This window comes from Pagrus major, chromosome 22, assembly GCF_040436345.1.
Source record: "Pagrus major chromosome 22, Pma_NU_1.0".
NCBI classification, from domain to species: Eukaryota; Metazoa; Chordata; class Actinopteri; order Spariformes; family Sparidae; genus Pagrus; species Pagrus major.
The window spans coordinates 12,172,635-12,192,663 of NC_133236.1; the positions used below are offsets into that span (position 1 = coordinate 12,172,635).

Sequence of the window (20,029 nt, forward strand, 5' to 3'; positions counted from 1 at the left end):
TCGTGGTAAATATTCTTAAAATAACATAAAACAAATAATAAGAAGGACAAATGGTGGCGGCCTGACAGACGGGTGAAAACAGCTGTCATTCGAGCCAGAGTCTTAACATTTCAAAGTGTGGAACCAACGAGATTGGACATTTTCTAGGTTCTGGTTTCTATTATCAATGGGAAATTGGGGAATTGGAGAAATAAGGGCAAAAAAATTGGATCTTTTTGATGAAAATAGGCTATTTTTTGTGCTTAAACCTAACCAGACACTGAGCACTGAGTTGTCACTACAAAAAGTGTCAAATTGAACATAAAGAAACATAAAGTTGCAACACAAAGAAAAGTTTAGTTTTCACATACCCATGCTTTGCAGGAATGTACAATGCACACAGTTATTCTGGCAATTGGATTAAACAAAACAGACATAATGTTTATACACAAAACAAAGACCAAACATAATGACTTCCATTTGCCGAATTTACAAGAAGGACCAAATAATTAAGAATTTGTCATAGACAGTGATTCACAAAGTCTATAAAGCGTCTTCTAACTTAATAACTTGCAAAATTGAGCTGTTTTTTAAGGGAGTGTGGGGACTTTCTCCACGGGAGACAAAGAAGTGGCTTACATTGTTTTTAATTTCACATTTCTTAAGGTTCAGTTTTCTATTTTAGGTTGTGACAATAGAAAGCCTATTTTCCAAGGTTAGGAAAATATCATGTTCTGGCTTAACATACCTGCTTTGGTCACCACAAACATGGCAGAAAATTGTCCCAAGGTCTCCTTAAAGTTATCCAGTGGTTTCCCACTTACAAATGTTGAAACGCAGTCTTCAACTAAACCACCATCCCCTCCACCCACCGATATGAAAGTCAGGTAATAAACATGAAATGTGAACGTGATATGACACTTTTGTAGAAATGTCAGTATGGTACATATGAAATGCACAAATGTGAATGTTATCAGTGGTTTGCAGAAACATTACCTGCCAACATGTCATGTGGGTGTCTGGGCTGCATTTGACTGTAGTCAAATCAAGGCGGGGCGACCTCAGATGAAAGGTTGAGGTGTTTTATTGTGAAGTCGTATTTAGCAGCTGTGAATTTTAGGCATTGAATGGAAGTTTTTTTTATTTTATATGACCTAAAGTTTGTTGCAAAATGCAGTTCTTTAAAAATCAACAAAGGTAACACTGACACATTCCATTAAAAACTATTTTTGAGGTGCCCTTGAGCAGACAAATAACCCCGAGGTACATCAGTGGACCTATACACTGTTGTTATTGATAGAAGACTTCTCTGTCTGTGCAGCTTCTGGGTGAAAATGTATGAATATTAAACAAAACATTGCTGGGAAAGAGAGTGCACGTTCAGTTAACCTTCCCTGGATAAAAAAAAGGTCAAAAAACATAACTGACAACTGGAGGAAGATTTCTTTTTTAGTCTGTCTTCGGGAGGTGATGTGTAGCCAGAGGCAATGTGCAGCGTAGAACCAGCCGAAGCAGTTTGGTTGATTAAATAAAGCTCTCCTGACAAAACTAAATCCAAAACTCCCATTAAGACCATTTCTTTCAATCTTACCTCCAGAGTAGTTAAGACGATTTTGGCTACAGAGGAAAAGTAGGCGTCCCACAGGAACTGAGTCTGCTGGCGCAGAGCCAAGATCCTGTCATGGCCCACAGACCGGGTAATGGAGGGAACCTGGAGGAAGACAAGAGGAAGAAAAGCAAAATGACAGGGAAATAGATTAAGTTAGATTTTAAACAAAGTGTGTGAGTGAGAGGATGGGAATCAGTGAGTGGAGAAAAAGAAGGCAGTCAGACAGGTGGAGGAGGAAGCGTAAGTAATTTTGTGGACATGCAGAAAAGATTAGAGGAAATTCTTCCTTTCCTGAACGCTCCTCTACTCCCACACCTCACTCTGTCCATCAACCAGCTTATCCCCAGGATATTATGGTGACTAAACCACCTGCTGTCCCTCTCTCATACTGTTTTCACACCTTATGGTAGATACTATAAAGTCTCTATTGGAAAAGGCCATTAAAACAGGTTCGAATCAATGCTTCAGAGCAGTGGCTCACAGCCTTTTTTATGTAAAGTGCACCGCCTGCCATGGTCCAAATGTGTTCTCTTAAATCATCTATTTAATTGGATGTTATTTAACTCTTAACTATACAAGAGTGGAGATCTTTTCATACAAGACACAGTGATCCTAGAACTGTCGATACTTGGACTTGGTTTCTTTTTTTCTTTTTCAATGGGGTCTGTTAATCAAGTTTATTTGTGTCATGTTATCATATAGGGAATGATCACAGACAAATGTCATGTATGTGAATATGTTGTAGCTGAGCTGCTCCACAATCTTTCCACAAACCATGGGGCAAATAAAAAATACCATCTGGTAATGAGAATCAATGTGGTAGAGTAGAGCTGATTTTTATTCAGCTCCTCAAATGTGAGGAAATATAGAAAAATCATAATTTTCTGGAGCTAAGGTGATGTTTTGAAACTGGCTTTATCTGCCTAATCACCAAACCAAAGATATATTAGAATTTGCAGAGACAAACATTTTAGGAGATGGGACGAGCAAATGATTGCTAATTCATAATTTTAACTGTTCCACGGTCAAATTTGTCACCAGCTAATTTTCTGTCTCTGTCAAATCATTCCAGTTGTTAAAACTTAAAAAAATAATTATGATTCGAACTTCACTTCTATTTGTAGGAAGTAGCAAACTACAGGTAAACAAGCCGGCTGTCGCGGGTGCGCACGGTGCTCAGAGATGACATCATCCAGGTCAGAGGTTAGTAGGTCAACGTACAGACCCCGGATGTTGATAACAGGCAACCCCGGACTCAGAGGGGAATAGCACTAGCGTATCATAACAAAATATTGGTGAAATGAACTAGTTTCGCGGCAGATAATGCGTTATATAGAGGCTGCGCTTCGGTGCCCCAATCACTCGCATTATATGGATATACACGGCGCTCCACTGGATCTAATTTTGTCCGAACGACTCCAAATGACACCAAAGTTATCTGGGTGAGTAAATGATCATATTTTATGCTAGAAATAAGGTCCAGGTTGTAAAAAACGGCAATTCCCCTTTAAGTACAGTACTTGAGAAATATACTCAGTTATATTCCATCACTGGTCGTGTTAAAGGACTATGCCATACATTATACAGTATATTGCTTTTGAAAGGTATTAAAACAACAAATCATCAACAACTCCTCCTGTTCATCTGCTTCAAGGGAGTTCTGCAACACCCCTGTACCACCAAACTGTGCAGACCTGCTTGGAGCCTAAATACCCTGTTCTTGGTGCACCTGAGACAGGCTGAGGTCCCAGCTCACATTGTCATGGAAGACATGAGCAGCTGGCTTGTGGCTTGCAGCAGTAAAATCCCTCAGGGAGAAGCAGTGGAGGGAAGAAATCAAGGGAGATGAGGATCCTGCCAACCTGACCAGGGAGCTAAACTAACTGATAGGCCAGGAAGATGGAGCAGGATGCTCTCTTGATGCTCGGTTTGGGGAAAACAAACTACTTCCTTGATGAGGGAGGACATGACCTTAGCCGGCCTGCTCAGACTGACAATGAAGCTCAAGAGGAGACTGAGCAGTCTTGTAGCCAAAGTTCCTCAAGAGCATGAAGAGCCTCATTAGCCCTAAAGAGATGGTTGATACGGAGCCCAGGCCTTCTGGTGTACTGGCCAAAAACCCAACGTCTCTTCATTGAAAGATATGGTGCCAACCTGTCGAGCTTGGCCAGCAGAATAGCCACTGAGGACTAAAAGTGACGTAGCGACTGATTAGTATTAGTTTGTCAAGAACAACCAGAGCAGAAACACTGGTCGTGATCCAGGAGCAGGTCAGGGACTTTAAATCAAAGAGGTGCTTGGCTCGAACTCTCATGTTCTGAGTGACTATCTTCTCCTCAACAGCCTGATGGAGCCTAATGAGGCAGTTTCAAGTAACAATGAGCCTGTCTTAGATTTTTTATATTGATTTTCCACTAAAAATTGTTTTTACCTGGATGTTATATGTCTACACCTTGTTCGCTTTATGTCAAATTGCTCGTTCTGTCTAGCTAACAGTCTAAAACAAAAAGATATTTAATCTACAATAATTTAAAACTGAGAAAAGCAGGAAAAACTCCTATTCAAAAAGCTCAAACCAGAGATTTTGTACTTCTAACACTTAAAATCATGAGCATTTCCAATGTCTAATTTGAGGGCAGTTTTGACCTCTCATGCAGGAAACACTGATTGCTTATATCAATCTTTACTTTCATTGCAAATTAATATAAGCAGTAATGAAGAAGCACTCAAAAAATCATTCTGCATATTGACTTCAAGTATTTTAATTACATAAACATATTCCATCTAATTCAATCACACATGTTCAATAGTTAAAAAACTGCTTGTGTGGTTTGTTAGAGGAGACAGAATGACCGATTTGAACTCTATTACTTCTATGTATGTTTCTTGGAAAACACATTATATTTATGTTGAAGTTGTCATTAACTTTATATCGAGTTACTGTCTGTGTGAATTTAATTAAATCAGATTAAGTTGTTTAATTGATTCACATTGACTCAACATAAGAGAAACTTTGCGTACATGTGACCCTTTACACTGACCTTGTGCTGTAAAAATTGATTGAAAAATAACATGTAATTAAAATGCTTAATGTCAGTGTTCTTGACATAACTTTCTTTAAGTGATAGTTGCTTAGCACATCAGGAGAGGTAGTGATGATAATCTTTTATATTTTCTACTTGTGGAATGCTGTTGTTTGCCCGTGAGCCTCACCATCTACCGCAGCCTTTCCTGTCCTGCCTGGTTTTAGCATCAGCATGCAAGTAAATTTAGCAAAATTTGCTCTGACAGTGTTCAGTCAGTCAGTGACAAGCTAACATTACCAGGCAGATGTTTGAGATGTGTCCTTCTGTTTTATAAAGAAACAGAACGAACTGAAGGACAGTACATTTTAGGAATGTGCTTATCCCTGGAGAGTTTTTATTTTGAACAATTGATTACAGAGACAGTATTTATTTTTTCCCGGTGTTAAAACATCAGTTTGCATTTTGAATAAAAAGAAACAGCTCTCATGTTTCCTCCTGTAAAATCGTCTAGCAACACTAACAGCTCAGAAAAATGCACAGTTCCTTTAAAGCATCGAGAGGGAACGCCCATTTGTTGATTCTAGTCACCCCTGTGGACAAAAGCTGAATGAGCATCACTGCCTTATATTGAAAGTAGAGCCTGATCGATGTATCAGTTGACCAACAGGCTGATATTGGCCTATCACAGATATATCGGTATCGGTATATACATTATCGGATATGCAGCCGATATGAAAATTCTTTTCATAACGATTTTCTTTACTTCCTAATACCAGTGCTGGCCCCCAAAATCAAGTATCTGATGGGGTCTAAAGATCTCGAAATGGCTAAAGCCTGCATTTGTTTTGAAAGCAAATCGTCCTGTGTGTTTATATAGGTCTTGTAGAGCCATCAATTTCATAACCAGTTAAAAGCTCCTTGTAGTACGTTTGAGTAATTACTATTTAAACCAAATAAACACTTAATCCACAGAATCTTAGCATTTAAATCAGATTTTTCACTCAGAGTTTGGTGTTGTTGATTTTTCTCAGTTTGTAAATACTCAGATGTATAGAATAAACAATAACTTTCCAGTTTTGTTTGTGAAAACTGAAAAAAAAAGAAAAAAAAGAAAAGGAAATAAAGAGTCCCAGAATGCCTCACATTCACTGAGCAGTTAAGACAGTTTAGGAGGTTGTGTTGTTGTTGACGTCACTGGGATCTGTCAACAGCAGAGCGAGTTTTAATTGTTCAGCTCTCTGAGGTGGAATATAAACAACACCAATCAAATCAACTCAATTCTCTTCCCCTCGATTGACTCTAATGGTGTTTATGTTTCTCAGCAGGGGCATTGTGAGTGTTTGTGTGTGTGTGTGTGTGTGTGTGTGTGTGTGTGTGTGTGTGTGTGTGTGTGTGTGTGTGTGTGTGTGTGTTTGTGTGTCTGGGTGTCTGTGCATGTCTCCTCTCCACAGGGGGAATCGAAACTCTCCATATTAAACAGCCAGGTATTGCAGTGCTCACTGATGTAATTGAAAGTAATGAGATTCAACTCTCTCAGCAGGTGTTGGAGCTCCGATGTGTTGAACAGTGAGTCTCTGTGTGAGTGTGACAAAGAGACAAAGAGGGCAAGCATCCAGAATCTGCTTACCGATCAGACCCGTGTTCTTGTTTATTATTGTATTTTCTTTATATTGTACGGATGCTGTCATCTGAACAAAATAATTAAATGATATGGAGGCATTTTAATGTGTATAATTACATTTGAGGTGTTTAGTTGACTGTGCAATAAAGCTAAATCCTGTGCTTGAAAGATTCTGACACTTCTTCCACACAAACTGCTTTCATTCCTGCCACTTTGCCAGCTGTCTCAGTACTGCAGGAAACAAATTAAGCAGCTTCAAGTCCTGAAAGTCTGAAAAGTTTTGTTCTATAATTGTTCTATGTTTGTTTGTTGATATATATGATCAATTAATCTATATATTAACGAATCGTATATGTTGTCAATGTAGGTCTTGGCTATGAAAAACCTTATCTTTATGTTGCAACTTTACATGTCTTCGATGTTGTATTTTATGTTGTGATAACGTTGTGCTTAAGCTCTGGTTAGGTCTAGGCCCAGAAATGCTTGGTTAGGGTTCGGAATAGATCTGGTTTTGGCTTAAAATACCTGCTCTGGTCACCACAAAAATGGCTGGAAATTAGTCCAGATGTCTCCTTTAAAATATCCAGTGGTTTCACACTCAACCACTATCCCCTCTGGATATGAAAGTCAGGTCATGAATACATAATGTGATGTCTACATTTTCTGTAGATATGGTACATAGGCTCATTTAATGTACAAATGTAAACAAAATGTGATTATATGACCTAAATGTTTCTTATGCTGTCTGTCGATTTAGATTATTGATTCATTTGTAGATTAACCCAGTAATTGGGTTGTCTATAAAACTTCAAAATAATGAAAATGTCCATCACCATTTCACAGAGGCCATCAACTAAACAATTATTCAATCATCAGGTATCATTTTCTTTCATTCACTAATGGTTTGATCATCAAATTGTTCAGCTCTAATTTGGTCTGCACATTTATTACACCTTTGGTTTCTGGAACTGCGAGAATCTGACAAACTGCAATGTTAATGTACTGAAATACACAGTATAGAAGGCCTGTTTAATTAGTAATAAATGTAGATTTAACGATAGAAAGCAACTACCTCAAGTCTGTTCACTCTTCTTGTTCACTTTCCTCCTTTGCTTTCCTTGTTTCCTCCAAGTTATATCTTGTTATTGTACAAGTGGAAGAAAGACGTGAGAGGAAGCAGATTGGAGAGACACAATTCAACAGCAAACAATCTTCACTGGATTGGAGGGTTAAAATGTGCCAGAGGTTGCGTAAAAAAAATGTGACAGGTCATAGAGTGTGTTGCTCCCTACATGTTGTTTTTATAATTTTGTTTACTTTGTTGTCTTATTTTAAAGCTTGGAGTTATTTTGTTTGCTATCCCTGCCTGTATATCCTTATTAAATCCTCATATGTCTGCATCAACTCTGTCTAACTGTAAACAGCCTCAGTGCTGCAGCTGTCAAAACACTATACTACTTCACAGATATTAAACAATTAGCACGCTTTTAGATAAACGGTTTTGTTTTGTTGACGGGAACAAACCAACAAACACAACCTCAAACAACATTAGTGCATCATTGTGGTTTTCAGTAATGTTTAATGGTAAAAAGTGGCTTTATTTCATCTAAAAGCCAAGTTTGTGGTACTTTTAATGAAGGCTTGTCCGCTACAGAGAATAATTACATCATCATCATCATCGGTGCTGACAGAGGGATGATAGAGGATCAGGGACGCATTAATTAGAGGGAGACACATGCAGTCTAAACCCGATCACACAACAGCACACAGTAATACACACACTTTCACACCTCTGCATTGCTGTCCGGGGAGCGGTATAGGTCACGCAGGTGGCACGTACAAATATAGAGTAATAAGAGAACGTAAATATCACAAGCTCTGCCCGCTGCCGTAATTAAAGGGAACAGAAGGAACTCTACTTGTGGAATAATCCATCGAAGATAAAAATAGTTCCTGGTGGAGGTGTGAGTGACTGTGATGACAGCTGTCACGTCACGATGAACTAGTTTTTACCACTTTCCACAAATCCAATTAGATTTCAGTTGGACTAAAAGTCAGTTACATGTTGATAAACGTTAATAGCTAATTATGGATTCAGAGCCGAAACTCAGGTTTCCTACTTGGGATAATTAACATTTTCAAACCATTACTTTTATGCAGTTTACGGCACAGTAACAACTCCTCGTGTTAATTAAACCAAACCAGCAACATGTCTATTGTTGTGCAGAAGCCCTGTTTCAACTGTAAAATGTTTTCTGTCCTGTGTTATGACTTAAGAACAGGTGAAAAAAAGGATAATATATCCTTTTTTTTTTAAATCTGTGAAAACAGGTGAAAAAAGGCTCAGCAGCCTCAGCCCCTTGTGGCCCAAAATTGCAACCTGCCACAACTTTTTTTCAACTGTTTTCACATTTGGGGAAAACAGTTTTTTTTATTAATAATAATAATAATAATAATAAAAAGGATAGTTTCTCCCTCTGAGATGTAGTGGAGTAGAAGTATGAAGTTGCATAAAATTGAAGTAAAAGTATCTTAAATTTGCCATTAAGAATTGTACTTGAGTAAGTGTACTCAGTCGCAGATTTCCCGCAGGGATCTGGAGCCACAGGATGACAATTATATCAGGAAAGGTGTTGGCATTTCACCACCGAGACACTGAATTAGCCTCTGCTGAAAGGGCATATTTTATCTTTTTCATAGTCTACAGTGTGAGGAGGAAGGTTTTTTTCTCTTCATCCAGGTGTGGTAGCTTTTACTGACCTCCATGTACCTGCTGTAAATGCAGTAATAATGTAATAATAAATCATTTTCTTTCCATCTATCCCTCTATGTCTCTTCTTTGTACAGTTCATTGTCTTGGAGAGAAATACATTGATATCTAACGCCTGACCTTCCCCTCAGGGAATCTGGGATCCCCTGTGAGATCTTATTTAAAATCCCCCCAATCATTCAACCATCCATCCCACTATTACGTTTTGGTACCTGTAACAGCAGCCTCTCATCTCCAATGATGGCGGCTTTCCTCCAGTCGATAACTTCGGAGAAGGGAAGCTCCCAGCCGTTACTCAGTATAACTGGGATGCAAGCCGCCTGTTAGGAAAGAGAGAGGTGAAAGAAAAAGGATCAGTATGACAAGAAATCACTGTGTTCAGAGACTGGGGTTGAATAAATCACAGTGGGCAGCAAATTATCTTTACATAATGGATGTAGGAATGAAAAGCAGTAGCAGTAGGTGGGTTGCTGTCCAGCTGTTTTAATGCCCTTTTAAAGCTAGGGTTGGCTCAGTATTTTAAAAGCAATTTTTGTTACATTGGTGGAAAATCTCTTCATAAATCAAACTCTAACAGAAAAAAGGAAATAAAATCCAGTATCTGTGGCTGTTGCAGGATTCTAATAACCCTATCCAGTCCTTTCCATTTGGCTTCCACAGCCTTCCACAAGAGGGTTAGGTGGATATATTGCTAAAGCTGTTAGCGAGCTAGGTGCATAAAAATGACATAGAAGTGTAGCCAAAATTCCTGACTACTAACATGCTAGACAAGAAACTCAGACTCAATCTGAGTCCAGGAAGTGCTCCAACCCTTACATGTTTTGATGCTAGCTTCGACAGCTGTGAGGGCTAACAAATATCTACATTTGTTGTCTACGTTAATGGTAATTAGGTGTTTTCTTACACGTGAATCAGACTTTAGGTTAAGAGGCTAACCCAGTAGCATTAGCACGAGCACACATTCGCAGCAGTGAGCAGTAACTGCTGGGCCTGGTAGCCTTTTCAGACAGACGGGTATTTTGCTTGTGTTTATATGATTGTGGCATTGAACGGAGTTGTTTATTCGTGTATGCATTAGACTAAAAATGCTAAGAGAGCTTGTTGAACATAGTGGAACATCCGCTAACTTATCTCCCATCTGGCCAGTGAAAGCTACGGGGCAGTCTGTGTCGCTGTAGTCAGGCAGTACACATTTACATGTTTTGGGATTTCTTTGGTTGGATACTTTTAAAATTGCTCTTGCCGGTCTGTCTAATGTTACCAAAATAGGATTTAACCATAGGTGTCATTTACACTGGGGATGCTGGGGACAATAAAAGTAGCTTGCACCACGAAATATTAGCTAACAAATGAGAATGCTTCGCTCTCATCTCTCTGGATGTTAAAATGCAGAAATTCACATTTTCTTTTGCCACAACTTCTGAAAATTTAGTTAAACTTTGCCCCACAGTTGAAAACCTGACTACTGTCAGATCTCACGTTAAAAAAACTATTTTAAATTATTTATTCAGATGAACATAACCTTGTTTTAAAGCGATCTGTTGTCTCCAGTGTGATGTGAGATGCGAAAGACCTCACGTTCAACTCTGCAACAAACAATGTATCTCACTTTTCTGTCAGAGGACTTTTCTGCCTCAAAGACAAGTTTGTGTTGACAAGTTTTCACAGTTTGAGAGAAGGAGAAAAATCCAAGTAACAGTAAACAGTAAAAGTCTCACCAGAAGTTTAAAGCAGAGTTCTGGGACGGATCTATTTTCCCCCCACTGAGGGATTTATCCTCTTGGATAGTTTCTGTCTGATGAGACACTTTCAAAGTGTTCCAAGTAAGAGTTTCGCAGGAACAAATGGAGTTGCCAGAAAGATTAAGGCCAAAATAAAGTGCATTTATTTATTTTCCCTGTATTCATCAATATTTCATTAATGTGACTTAATTCATCAGGAGCTGTTTTTATTTCCCACAGGAGATCTCCGTGTTGCTGTAAATTCATTTTATGATGACGCTCTTGAAACGGTTCACCATTTGTGGTTAATGAATTGGACTTGATAGTGCAGGCCGCTGCACTAAACTGTGTTTAAAGGGTGAAAATGCTGTTTTCTGGATAATTTCTTTCACTTTGTATATTCTACGCCTCATCTAAAAGCCTGTGGTGTGCTTTGATTACGTGCTCAGCTTAAATTATAGAACAGATCTTAAATTAATGGCAATGGGAATTAGCAAAAGCCTGCTTAATAACTAAGAGGGCAAGTTTTATGAAAAATACTTTAAAAACTTCATACTTTTTCTGCACAGTTGATTGTGCTGAATGGTAAAAGCAAAGAAAAGCTGGCAAGTTTTCAAGGCGATGGTTTTACATTACGGCCTCTACGGACATCATGGCAGAGGTAAAGAGAGGATGTTGATAGAGGAAACTAAGAAGAGAAAACGAGGCAGTGACTGAGCAAGAGGCAAGAGTCTCAGACATCTGATGTCCACCCTACAGATGCAACTGAGGTGCTGGTCCGGACCCAGTGCCTACTCTGGAACCAGTTCTTTGAAGTTCGACAGCCAAAGAACTGGCTCTCAGCGAGGAAAACTGATTCCAGAGCAGAAACCAACACTTTACTGGTCTTGACTGTCAAACCTGAGCTAGTGTAGAGTGCTCTGACTTATCCATGGAAGAATAAACAAAAGATTTTCACCATGGACACCTAATCGAAGCAGCAGTGGTCCAAGGAACAGTCATGTCTGGATGCTAATGTAGGCTTACAAAGCCAGGAGCAACACTTGTAAAGAGATGATGTAGTCCGCCATAGTTGTTCCTGGCAATGCTGGGAAATTGGAGACATACACAGTTGTCAACTTGCTCATTTTTGATCAAAAGGCAAGTCAGCCCATTTTGATAGAGGTTTAGAGGATTTACGTTTTCATTTTCAAGACATAACATTGTTATGATGCGCTGACTTTTGTTTGTAGTTCGCACATTTACATTTACAACGTTACATTACATCTCAGAAATTACAGTACGGTTATTTCACAGTTAATTACAGTTACAGAAAGCTAGGATTTGTATTTCTGTGTGAGTAGGGAGCACCAAATCACACAAAATACGAATTTCTACATAATGTTGCTTTAAAATGTCTTATATTTGCATAAAATACACTAGAGTGTGAAGAGTCCATTAAGGTTTTTGGTATCCTGCTGATAAATGATAAAAATAAGTTTATTCAGAAATGAGAATGGTCTGGGTTTCAGTCCCGGATGTCAAAGGTCAGATGGGTTATGGCTTCACTTTGATGACAAACTGTATAGTGTGATTTATATATGTGGTCTCAGGTAGTCGAGCAGTGTCAGAGAAGAGTGAAAGAGAATTCAATAAGTCTGGTATTTTCATTTAAAGTTCAAGTTCGACTGGATTCTCAATCAAGTGAAGCCGAGAGATTAAAGGAGATTCACAAAATGCCGAGTGCATGATCAGTGACCTGTCTACGCAAATTCTCTCTGCTTTGATTAGTCTGGCTTTGTGAGATGACTTTCTCTTTTCTTTCCTTTGTCTTTTGCCTCACAGTCACCCTCTTACATGTCCCCTTGTTTTTCTGTCCTCTGAATCTTGATGATAAGTAAACCTCTTTTCAGTTCTTTTTCCTTCACTTTTCTCCTCTCACCTGTGGCAAATTTGCATTTTTTCTGCCAATCATGCTTCTCATTCCCTTGTGCATCTTTCCTGAATAAATATCTTAGCTTATTAAGTGTCACCAGAAAGTTACACCTCTACTTGCTCATTAGTTTTGATTAAAAACAGTGACCATTATGGTGCCAAAAAGTGCCAAAGCCGGACCAGAGAGAGGTTGGTGACCTATGGCTTGTTATTTTCTTTGAATTTATGATGAGAAAACATGCCTTTTAGTCAAATCTACACTTAAGTAAGGTAAAATCCCCAACGAGGTGTCCACTATCAGGAACCATTGGACGACATGGAGGCCAGTACAGTCCTCCGCTGTACTATTCTGATTATGGACCTAATTATCCGTGGTCACTTGACCCAAAATAAATAAATAAATAAGACCCATTAAGGACCCGAAGGTGGAAGCAAACACCACCTACTTATTCTTAAATTTAAGTGTGCAGCCTGTCCTTAACAGAATATTAAATTGGAAGGTGAGAAACAAACAGGAACAAGGAACACAAGACAGCTAATGACAGACACGGGGCACAACCAGATACTTCATGTCAAAACAACACAGAGACAGACTGAACTGAGGCGCTAATGAGAGATGAACACATCTGTGGTTTTGAAGACGTGTATAAACACCCTCCTTCTTTTCACTCTGGTGTAGCTATAGAAACAGGGAGATGACAGATTGTCAATTGTAATAAGATGAACTGTAAGTCAGAGGAGCCCTTTGATCCCTGTAGTTCCCAGCTGGAGATCCACAGGCTCTCTGATGAACCAGTAATCATTACTTTACTTTTCTACAGAACAAATTCATGTTCTTAGTTTTTTCTCTGGGAATTAAAAATATTTAACGATCTTCATGTTGTTTAACATCTCACAAATTAATTAAAGATCATGTTCTAGACCTGCTCCAATTGGAAAGCGTCACAAGATAACTTTTGTTGTGAATTGGCACCACACAAATAAAGATTGATTGACACATTAACACATGGTGTGTTTTGATGGCTGATTTCTGATATTTTCTTAGACTCAGCATCTTTAAATTGGACTTTTTTTTAGGCATGAAATAAAAAAAAAAACTAAATGGCTAGTTTAAAGGAAACATCAACATTTAGACTTTCCATTCAAGGGACAAGACATACATTAACAACATTTAAAATATACTACTATGCAGGCTTGTTTGGAGGGAGAGAGAGCAGCAGGGGCAAACAAGCAGGAGAGTTACTGAAGAGAGGGAGTATTGGAGCAAGAAAAAGCAAGAAAGTAGGTTTTTTTATTGTGTCACAATAGTTAGGTTCATATCTCGGAACCCATCGGCTATTGTCTTATAACCATTTAGTCTTTGGGGGCAACGACCAATGTTAACGATCAGTCTGATAACATAAGATCCAGGCCAAGACTTCCTCTTCCATGAACCCTGTTGCTGCTCGATCTGTACGTCCTGCACTCTTAGCATACCTGCCAACTCCCCCGGTTTTCATAAGAATCTCCATGTTTTTAACCTTTTTTCTCACAATTGGAAGTTTCTCCCCATAATCTCCCACTTTCATAGTCATACAAATCCAGTAGGAGTGTATCAGCGGCACCCCAACCCCAGAAGCAGAGGTAAGCATGTGTAATGACCCTGCCTGATGTGGCACTTGTCTCCGTTCACAATATTGCAAAGGAAATATAGAAAGAATTTTGCTTGCGGCTTCAGTGTATTTAAAACAAAGTGCATGTCAGATCATCTCACAGAGTTTGAAACACCCTGAAGCACGTGACAGGCTTTTTGCCTTGACTGTAGTACGATAAATGTATCTGTCTTCAGACAAATCATACAACATACTTTGTTTCAAACATACTGAACCCTTTCCTCTCAGTTACAGGGCTGTAGTGTGGTCACACATTGCACACACACTCAGACAGGTATACAGCATGCAATCATATAATTCACAGCAGCAGAAACACATGTAATGCACACACACACACACCTGCAGGGCCTCCAGGAAGCGAAATGATCCAAGCCGTCGGCCCCGGGGAACCAGACAGAAACTGGAGTTATGGAGCAGCTCCTGGTAGTCGAACCTACACAAAGACAAATACAACAAATCAGGTTAGGAGACACGAGAAGAACACCTCAGCAAGTCAAATAAGAAGAAACTAAAGCAAAAGTACAAAAGGAAAGGGGTCCATTTTTCTTAGTGTACAAGCTCGTCTAATGGGCCAGGAGAGAACATTAATACACAACATACTCGGAAGGAAAAAAGACGCTAAACTTTAATTTCCACAAAAGCCCCACTGAGCTCTTAAGACTTTTGTTGTTTCCAAGAATCCAAAAGGTGAAGGCATTTTAAGGACATTTTCCAGGTGACAATAAGGTCTATTGAGCTGAAATGGCAAAGCGAAAAACGATCGTCAAACCCCCAAATCTGTCTCCACGCTGCCATTTCCTCAGCATCCATAAATTTCAAAGAACAATCTAAAGCAGCTTACTCCAAAACGGCCAGCAAGGACTTTTCCAAGGACTTGATCTCTTTCATAAAATGTGTTCTTGTAGAAAGCTGCGTGGTAGCCTCTGCACATCAAAACATACACGGTGGATAAACAATAAACTGTGCTGGAAAAAAGCACTCTGAAGCTGTTACATAGTCAACCACCAGTGGCTCTTAACACACTTCATCTGATCAAGAAATGTGTCACTCAGTTGTATTTGGGGAAAATTATTGATCTGATGGTGTATGTTGTCTGCCAAGTGTTTGAAGACCAATACTAGTATTTTACTGATAAACTTCTTTAAGTGCGAGTTAGCAGCCCCTCAGGGCAAGGCCAGGCAGGTTTGAAGGATTACCCGAAATTGATTTATGCTATCTTGGAATCCACAAAAAAAATCAATTTTAGGTATCAAGCACACCTTCCCTCCTCCTTCACTCCTTCATGGAAGACAGCAGCTTGTAAACAGCTTGAATTTACAGCAGTTACAATGAGTGCAACACCAAGCTGAACCTCATCCAACTGTGTATATAAACTCCTGAACCCCTCCTGTGGTGTAACAGTGGTTCCAAAACCCTTAATCTTAATCTTACAAAGCAGAGTGCTGGAGACTACGTGGGAAATAATCCGGAAGTCCTCATCAGAAAACCGCCTTAAACTGTATGTCGAATGTGAAAGCACCATATTATGGCCCATATAAACGGTTCTTTTTTAGCTGTTCTGCAGTCACTGTTTGATTCTGAGCCCGGGTGAGGCAACATCATACAGAAGTTTAAAACTTGTCCCCCACAACTACTGGAGGTACTGCTCCATTGGTCCATATCTGCAAGCTTTTAGAAAACATACAGAAATATAGATGAAATGAACACAGAGTATGGACAGTAGCTCTGTTCGTATCCGTATCCAACATTTTTTTTATGTATTTATTCATTCAGGGTTGGTCTGGTCTGATCTGAGCTGAACTGTCAGGCGAAGTCGTATAAAGACTGCTCAGTTGGGTTCAACAAGCACAGGACTTTGATCCAAGAGACTGCTGTTCATGTCCTCTGCTATGGTCATGTTGTCTTGGTAATGGTGATATATATAAAATTGCCAGTACACAATATACTTCTCTAAAGTTAAAATAAAAATATTCATCCACTGCTGATAGCAGCTTCATATAAACTTTCTGATATCTGGACTTTTCCACACTTCCCTCAAACTTGGGGAGTTTTTCAACTAGTAAGTCACTTCTGTCTGTCCAAAGCCTGTGACTTTAAAGCTCTGGTGGCACTCTGTATGTGTGTGTGTGTGTGTGAGTGTGTGTGTGCGCGCGTGTGTGTGTGTACACATGATCTCAGGGCTGGCCTGAGGAGATTTCAGATTGCAGCCTAATCTGTCTGGGGATCAACTGTCCCCACAACCTCACCACTAGACACCTGTGTGTGTGTGTGTGTGTGTGTGTGTGTGTGTGTGTGTGAGTGAGTGAGTGTGAGTGTGTGTGCGTGTGTGTGTGCCCACCTGAAAGCCTGCCTCTATAATGTGCGTGTATGATAAGTCTTTGTGATGAGCGAATGTCTGGCATATCACTTACTGTCACTGCACCTGTGTGTGTGTATGTGTGCATGTGTGTTTTGCTGTGTGTGTGTGTGTGTGTGTGTGTGTGTTTGAGTATGTGCGTGTGTTTGTATGAAAGAAGAAGATAGCAAAATAAGATGTCAGGTGTCCAGTTTGTCGCCCAAAGACAAGGTCATTCCAACAGCTGCTGAGACAGATACACAGAGAGAGACAGCCTGTCACATATAAAGACGGTTATTTGGAAATAAAAACAAACAGTTTGACGACAATTAAATCTCACTTCACCACACGGCTCCTCTGTTTCACGGTGGTCTTGTGACCTTGGTTCCATTCCTGCATGATTTGTACTTTGTGAATGTCATCTTTATCTCTGATGAAAAGGCTTCTCTTGGTTTTTCAGCCAGGATTGGACAAAAACATGAAAGCAGAGCAGCTTTATCCTGAGCTGCAGCCTCCACCCTGACTCTGGAATACTGAGCGCTGAGGGTCATGTGCACATGAGCACCACTGATAATGATGGTGAGCTGGAAGCAGGACCAGACTCTTTAGGTAAATTGACAAGAAACTACAAGGCAGAGAGCTGACAAGAGTTGCATCAAAGAAAAAGTCAATTACATCAAATACGTAGACCAGATACTCACTGCTTTGTAAATAAACCAACTGCTGACCTTCCAAGACCTTCTAGCTCAAGTTTTTGCCAGGTCTCAAGCTCTGATTGATTCTGCTGCTTCAGCTGTCACAGCAGCCTCATGCCTGTGTTTTCTGGCATGCTGGCCCAGTGGAGCCTCATCATGTACAGTATGGCTGTAGCTTCTCAGAGATTCTGTCAGGTGGTGCAGGACCAACATCTCCAGGAAAAACCTACCTTCATCACTATTCTGGTGAAGACGTGACAAGGCAACAAATGCTTCACACACCATTACTTATAGCACTGGTTCTCATCCTGGGGGTCAGGACCCCCAGGAGTGATAATTCCCAAGGATCGCCAGATGGTTGTGGAGAACTGGGGAGTAGTTTGATGTACCAGTGATAAAATATGCCTGAAAGTATTTTATTGAGTGTGTTTGAGTTGAGTCCAAGCACTGGGGGAAGGGATGGAGTTTTAAGCGACAAAAAACTACAACAATCTTCACTTTATAATCATTTAGATATAATTCACATGTTTTGAATAAAACAAGCCTGAATAGACAAACGGTAAGTGCTCCTATTTATATGAATATGAGGGTTAAAGAAGATGAAACGGTTGGATTTTAATTAATTTCTCATCTTTTTACCTGCATTTAAGTTTTTGAATGATGCCCATCATTGGGATTGCCTTAAGTTTTTAATTAGTTTTAATTTTGATGATGACTGATCAGGTGGCACTTTTGGTCCTCACAGCCATTTAACCAAATAGCATTTCCCCAGAAACAGCTATGTTCTGACCAGCATGATCTCATGATATGGGGTATAAATAGCACAGCACGATACACACGTGGTTAATGTTGTGAAACGATCGCTGTTTGGTTGGGTTTAGGCAACAAAACTAGATATAGTAAAACATCCTTTTTGTTAAAATAAATAAATAAATGTTACATACTGTACTTCACATGAGTTAAAGTATATCCTGCACGTTAGGTTAGGGACACATGTTTAAATAAGTCAATTTAGATTTTTGGTTTCACGAACCTCATGTGTTCAACCCACCCATCTACCCCAGCCTCCTCCGTATTTGGACTTTTCTCGCTCGTTATACTTCATCATCTCACACTTTTTTCTCTATGAAATTCCTGCCTAAAAATACACGTGGGAAGCCTAATGTTCACGGTGACACATGACATGCAAAAAGGAAAACAAGGCATTCTGACAATACACAAAATGACTGCAGACATTGCCATGTTGTTTATATATTTGGTGAGACCTGGTTGTTCACCTGCAGAAATGTCTGAGACCAGACTGGTTCACTGCATTTATTGAGCCACCCTGTCAGTGTGGACAGCCAGATGTTCCAGCGAAACCTCTGTATGCCCTTTACCGATGCTATTTTGCTGTCAATTCCCTCTCCACACACTGTGTTTATAATCGAAAAAGGTCAGTGATCAAGGACGAGGACTAGTCACTGCTCCTCCTCGTGAAGTGACGGTTGAATGTGAGGACAGCCCATTAACACATTCTTTTGCCACTGATATACTCGAAGTAGATCCCATGAGAAGCTGAGGCATCTGAGCTTGTCTAAGAGGGAATCCCATGAAATTCAAAGATGGGCTGGTGAAACCTACTAGAGAAACCGGACATATGGGCTGCTCTAAACCTGACCTGGATAACAGCACCATTAATGCTGCTAACCATTTGACAACAGTTTGTGAATGGGTTCCTCTCAGCACCAAAATCTGTTGTATGGTTAAGGATTTCAAATCATGAAATCACTGATGTTGGGTGGATAGGAGAGGTACAGTAAGGTCGAAAAGGAATTCTAGACAATGTAGTGTAACAAAACAGTGGATACAAAACTATTTTTGTGTACATGGAGGACTCAAACTCTGTGTGAAAATTAGCCTAAACATAGCTGGTTGTTTTGTGGCAAAAATCCATACAAAGAATCCTTTTTAATACAGATACTGTGTGAGTGAGGAACAATGTGCGGGTTCGAAGCCTTTTTCTTTGTGTCTGTGTGCAAGAGAAAGACAGAGCTGGATGATACCCAATAAGAGGGAATTGAAAATCAATATGTGCCACAGAGAATCACTCAGAACATTTTAGCTGAAAAACAAAAGGAATAGTGTTGCTGACTGTAAAGTAAAAGGGTTCTCTCAGCAGAAGACTAAATAGTTTCAGGAGTGACGGATCAATTGGAGGCCTTAAAGAGTAGAAAATGAGGTTTGGCTAATGCTGGTGTTTCTATATCTAAAGAAAAAAGGCAAAATCCATAAATCACAGATATTTGAGAAGTTTGTCATCTTAAACACAGTTTTTGATGAAAGTTAAATACAGATCTTTAGTGTATCAAGACACTGAGCTGACAAGTTTTTCCAAACCTGTGTCCAAATCACTCTCTTACATCATACTGCACTGCATTTACTTGAGTGTAGCCTCAAATACTCCACAGTGGAAAATGCAGCATTTAGTTTTTATACAACATAACTGGAACAAACTCCCAGAAAACTCAAAAATTGCTCAAAAAAGTTTGTTTAAATTAGTTTTAAAAGTGTAATCTGCAAGAAATTGCCAGAATTTGATGAGTGCTCAAAAACTATAACCATTCACTGCTGCTCAGTGTGCTCTTTGCTGTAGCTGTCTTTGGCTGTAGTCACTAGCAACTGATAACAGCTGTGGAGCTAAATGGCTCTTTTAGCTCAGCTTGAC

The 20,029-nt window shown here is 39.6% G+C and overlaps 1 protein-coding gene across 2 annotated transcripts in view; it reads right to left on the minus strand.

The window, feature by feature from the left end:
- Positions 1–20,029, minus strand: part of LOC141017767 (exostosin-1) — a 275,169-nt gene that overhangs the window by 40,161 nt on the left and 214,979 nt on the right. For both annotated transcript variants that reach the window (XM_073492502.1, XM_073492501.1), the window contains 3 exons: positions 14,632–14,725; positions 9,218–9,325; positions 1,571–1,690 (listed from right to left, as the gene is read on the minus strand). In XM_073492502.1, coding sequence (XP_073348603.1) covers positions 1,571–1,690; positions 9,218–9,325; positions 14,632–14,725 — 322 coding nt within the window. The remainder of the gene's footprint in view (positions 1–1,570; positions 1,691–9,217; positions 9,326–14,631; positions 14,726–20,029) is intronic.